The following is a 4945-nucleotide window of genomic DNA, read 5'->3' as shown; positions in this document are numbered from 1 at the left end:
CGTGCCCCAGCCCAGAGCGGCGGTTGGTCCTCCCTCTCACAGAGCCGTGAGCCACTGCGGACCCGTGAGGACGAGGCTCGTTTGTTCCAAGGGGAACTCGCCAGAAAACAGTACACAGGCATGCAGGGCGGGGAGGCGGCCGCAACGGATCTCCTTTGTACCCCTGAACAGGCGGGGATTCCGTGGCTCAGGGTGAACGCAGGCGTGTCCAGTAAGAGGCAGTGGCCATCTCTCCACCTCGTTCCTGTCGGCCACCTTCGCAAGGTGCCCTTCATGCATAGGGCTCGCGGAAAACTCCACTTCTGGTTTTCATTTCAAAGTGACAGGGGCTTTATCCAGAAGACACTCCCAGAGTCTCGAGGGGAGGTCAGCTGCCTTGTGACTCTCGGCGACAAGGGGGCAGGCGGCCGTGTGGTGCGTGCCGGGGCTGCTGAGTGCTCTGAGCGTCGCCCCAGCCTGTCTCTCAGTGTGGCCCGAGCACAGCTCATGCCGTGTCTCCTCATTCTGCATCAGGAGCTTGGGCACTGTGGGGTGTGTTTCCACGGGCATGGACTGAGGGCGTCAGGGGGCACCCGGGTCAGTGACACAGACACGCACACACAGCTCTGCCTTCGGGGCGCCTTCATCAACACAAAATGCCAGTTAACAAGCATGTTTTCCGGTAACGCTGCCATTGGTACCCAGGGTGTCGCCCTGAAGTGTGGCTTTACCGCCGTGGAGCGTGTTGTGTTCGGCCTCGCACCAGCCTGGCGGCTTCCCTGGTGGACACTCCGGGACCTTGAAGGCTGGCTGCGGTGCTCGTCTGAGACCGGCTCTCGCACACAGCACTCCGCGAACCGGTGTCCACACCGCAGCCACGCGGAGCTTTCTCGTGGAGGGGCCGCTCAGCCCTGGTCTCCTGCTGACCCTGTGCATCTCCCTTTTTCCCGACAGCTGACAACAAAGACAAGCTGGGGGGCACTTCTGGACTGAAGATCCTGCAAACCGGAACGGGGTCGGTGAGTAGAGTGAGGGGATTGGTGATCGGCGTTGCTGTCCCTGTTCTCGTGAAGGTCCGGCAAAGGCCAGGCCTGGAGGGTAACTTGGACACCGTCGCGTGACGGGTGCAAGTCGGCCGTTGGCATGAGGGCAGGCTGCCGGCTGGCAGAGCGCGGGCTGGCCTGTCCGGCTATCTCCGGGATCGCAGTGCAGTGTCTCCCCAAGAAAGGGTGGTCAGAGAGCCGCGTGATTCACCCTCAGATGTCAATGAGAAGGGAGCCTGGAGGACCAGGCCCCGGGGCTGGGCGGGTAAACTTGTCTTTGTTAAAGGCAACACGAAAGGATAAATGTTTCCCAAAGATATTTTACACCCCATCAAACACCGCGTCCGACCACAGCTGTGTCGGAGGAGGCCCTTGATCAACCCCACCATCTTGAAGCGTGGCGGTGCTCGCGGCTTGGGCTTCCGCGTCGCGTGACGGTGTAATGCCGCGTGTGCAGGGTGTGGTGCACTCCTCTCCGCAGCAGTGCCACCCGGGCCACCGTGCAGCAGCTCAGCCTCCACAGCGCCCGCCGATCCGGGCCGCTAGCCATCGAGGGTGCTCATTGAGGCCGTTCTGCCGCTTGGAGATGAGCCGCCGCTTTGGAGAACTCCGGCGCAGCGGTCTCGAGCCCTGGGCTTTGGAAATAAGCACTGGCTGAATTGGTCACTGTCCCCAGGGACCCCGGCGCTACCCGAGGAGCGCAGGCAGAGTGCAGGCGGCACTGTGGCCGGGGCGGTGAGCGGTCAGAGCTTCCCGCCTGCTCGGGCTGACGTGTGGCTGCTGGCTGCTAGGGGGCCTGCCCCGCTTAGGTTTGTGGGCTGGGAAGCACTTGGGATCTGGTGGCACCCTGGTCCTCTCCCTGTCGCTCTCCATGTCTCCACAGTGGTGAAGGCTGGGAAGGACACAGAATACGGGGTCCCCGGGCCCTGCCTGTGTCCCTGAGTGGGTGTGGCCCAGCAGAGAGGGCGGAAGGCTGGGGGTCAAGCAGAGCCTCCATTCCTGCCTGCAGGGGTGTGGTGGGCGTGAGCTCTCTCCCAGCTCGTCAGTGGGCTGTGTGGCCGTGGCTCCCATAGGAGGGACGGCGGCATCCGTAGGGGTGGCACCTGCAGCCAGGTCCCAGCGGCAAGCTCTGGCCCGTGGCTCCGGCTCCTCAAGGCTGGAGCGGGTAGGCTGTGTGAGGGAGGTCCAGGCCTTTGGGCATCGCCTGGGGCTCGCGCTGTACCCGGACGCATAGACTCCTGCTCCTCCAGGAACGCCATAGGCCTGCTGGTGCCCGCTGCCTGTGCAGTGACCGTCGTGGTGTCTGGGCACTGCCGCCCTCGGTCTCCCTGTTCGGCGTGCGACACGGTGTCCTGTTTTTGGGGAGTCATAGTCTCCCCGCAGGGTGCGGTGAAGGTCCACTGAGGTGTCGGGTAAGGGGCCCACTGTCGCGTGCTCTTGGCGCCGCCTGCTCCACCTGGGACAGGTGGGGCTGTCTTTTGATCCTCGCGTCTCAGTGACTGTCGGGCCTCGGCCCGTGTTGGCGCAGCCAGTAGTGTGCTAGACCGTGGAGCTGGAGCCACGGGCCAACCGCAGCTAAGTCCGTGACCGCTGTCCTGGGGACACGCGTGCCCGGGGTCCTGGTGAGCAGAGACGAGAAGGGGTGCGGTTGCCCGAGCCCTGGGAGGGGCCCCGCCCCCTCTCGCCCCTTGCTCTTTCTCACATCCCCCGGGTGCCGAGCGAGTGCGAGGTTACAAATTACCCCGGCCTCTCTGGGGAGTGGGGAGAGCCACCCACAGGGCCTACTCTCACCCCGCCACATCCCAACCGCCTCCTCCCGGTGGCCTCCGCGCCTTCCTCCGCGCCTGATCCTGACCCGCTGGAAAGCGAACACTGGCTACATTTGTTGCCGCATTTTTCACTTCTAGAAAAATTAGTCGTTCATGTTTTTCAAACCTGTCTGTTCTTTTCTTCTCTGTCCCCCAGTCCACTGTGTTCGATCCCTTTGTCTTCTTTCTTTCTTTCTATTTATTTATTTATTTTTAAGACTTTTGCCATAGAGTACATGTGCTCACCAGAGAGACAGTGAGAGGAAAAGTGAGAAATCACCCTCCAGCCACACCGCAATCCCGGCTCCTCTGTCCTCCTGGGCACACGCACACACACTCCTGGTGTGACTCGCCAACTGCCAGATCCAGGACTCAAACCATGCCTGGCCATACGGGAGTCCCGTCCCTTCACCGCCATGCCGCCTACTGACCCTCTGCTCATATCTTGTGAACGGTCCTAAGCCGACTTTAACCGTAGGTCTCCTGCTTTACCAGGCCCTCATCTCCAGTTTCCTCCTGTCCTGTCCTTAGTCCGTCACCTCCCCTTCTGGAACGCTGGTCTGCTCCGTTTTACGAGGGCCCCCTGCCCTCTACCCGCTTTTCATCGTGAGTGTGTCTTTGGCAGGGTCGGACTCCCTGGGACGTGACTCTCAGAGCACGCGGTAAGAAGCTCTGTGCCCACGGTAGGCCTCTCCTCGAAGCCGCTGCGCACTCAGCGGTGACTTGGGCCCAGCCTGGCGCCTGGCACAGCCCAGCCTGCCCAGCTGCCGGCGGCTTGTCCCTGGGCCCCTCCAATGGGAGATGCACGTCTCAGACTTGTAGACAGATCAACTCCTGCTCTCTCACCTCCATCGAGTCAGGGGTACAAACACCCCAAACCCCAAGCCCCATCAAGTTTCTGAGAGCAGCTAGCCCCAGCCCCCACACGTGGCCTCGCTTTGGTGTCATTCGCTTCTTGAATCTGGAGGCGCTTTTCCTGTGGTTCCGGCTCACGTGGGGAGGCTGTTGCGCCGGATGCGCCGTCTCGCGTGCACCGGGTCCCACCCGTGGTGTTCATCCAGCCGTCCAGCTGGCGTCGCTGAGCACCTTCTGCATGCCAGGCATGTCCTGGGGGCTCACGCGGCGGCGGAGCGCCCAGCAGCTCTGACCATGCGGTGCTTCCGGTGGGCGGTGGCGCTACATGTATGCAGCCAGGGCGTCTCCGAACCCCGACTCTAGTGGGCAGACGTCTGTCTTCACGTCAGCGTCTGTCACACCAGGTCTGTTTTGGGGCACATCTCAGAGCCCCGTCACCGAGTCTGCTGCTCCGGGCCCCCCTCCTGCTCGTCCCCTCCCCGTGTCCCTCTGAGTCCCTCTCTGTCAGCCTGCTGTCCTGCCCTGACCACACTGCTCACGGCTTCAAACCAGATCCTCTGGGTGCACTCAGCCTCGCCCGTGGCCTCTGAAGCCCCTGCCTCCCCTTGCCCTCTCTCCCTGCAGCAGGCGTGGCCACAACTGTGCTCCTGCACTCCACCCCGGTCACTGGCTCCTGCATCCCTGCTGGGTTCCTGGGTGGCGGGCCTCTGTCTGCCGGCTTTAGAATCCCTCCCTGCTGGGCTGAGAGCTCGAAACCCATCATGGCGAGCCTCGAGTCTTGAGGGAATATCAGCAGGTGGTCATTCCCAGAGACATGCACATCCACACTCTGGGTGAGACACCTGTCCTGTATCACCCACTTTCCCCTTCACGTGCACACATGTGGATGCACACGTATCCACACACGCGCTGCCTCCACTGTCCCGCCTGTGACCTAGACTCTCGCCTGACAGAGTAGGGGGTCCTGCGTCCCAGCTCCGTCTCTCACTCACATTAATAGACCAAACGTGGGACCAGCAGTTAGCGTAATGGCTATGTTGCTGGACTCCCACATAGTCAACCATGGTTCGCATCCCAGACCCGGTGGCTTAAAACTCACTCCGGGCGCATGTGCGTGCGTGCCCAAGATCCCGAGAGGAGAATAGAAGAGAAGAGATTGTGGTGGGGCAATCCGCCCAGGGGGGGATTTCTCGCTTTCTGTCTCTCTGTCTCTCTCTGTCTGGTGAGTGCATACGCCCTATAGCAAAAACCTCTCAAAAA

The 4945-nt window shown here is 62.0% G+C and overlaps 1 protein-coding gene across 1 annotated transcript in view; it reads left to right on the top strand.

Annotated features, from left to right (window-relative positions):
- PTPRN2 (protein tyrosine phosphatase receptor type N2) overlaps positions 1–4945 on the top strand; it is a 447003-nt gene that overhangs the window by 206873 nt on the left and 235185 nt on the right. The window contains exon 13 of the mRNA XM_006143829.3: positions 934–998. Coding sequence (XP_006143891.1) covers positions 934–998 — 65 coding nt within the window. The remainder of the gene's footprint in view (positions 1–933; positions 999–4945) is intronic.

This window comes from Tupaia chinensis, unplaced genomic scaffold (genome assembly GCF_000334495.1).
Source record: "Tupaia chinensis unplaced genomic scaffold, TupChi_1.0 Scaffold000110_1, whole genome shotgun sequence".
In the NCBI taxonomy this organism is placed as follows: Eukaryota; Metazoa; Chordata; class Mammalia; order Scandentia; family Tupaiidae; genus Tupaia; species Tupaia belangeri.
Note: the sequence above shows the minus strand (reverse complement) of the source record. Positions and strands in the feature narration are given on the sequence as shown.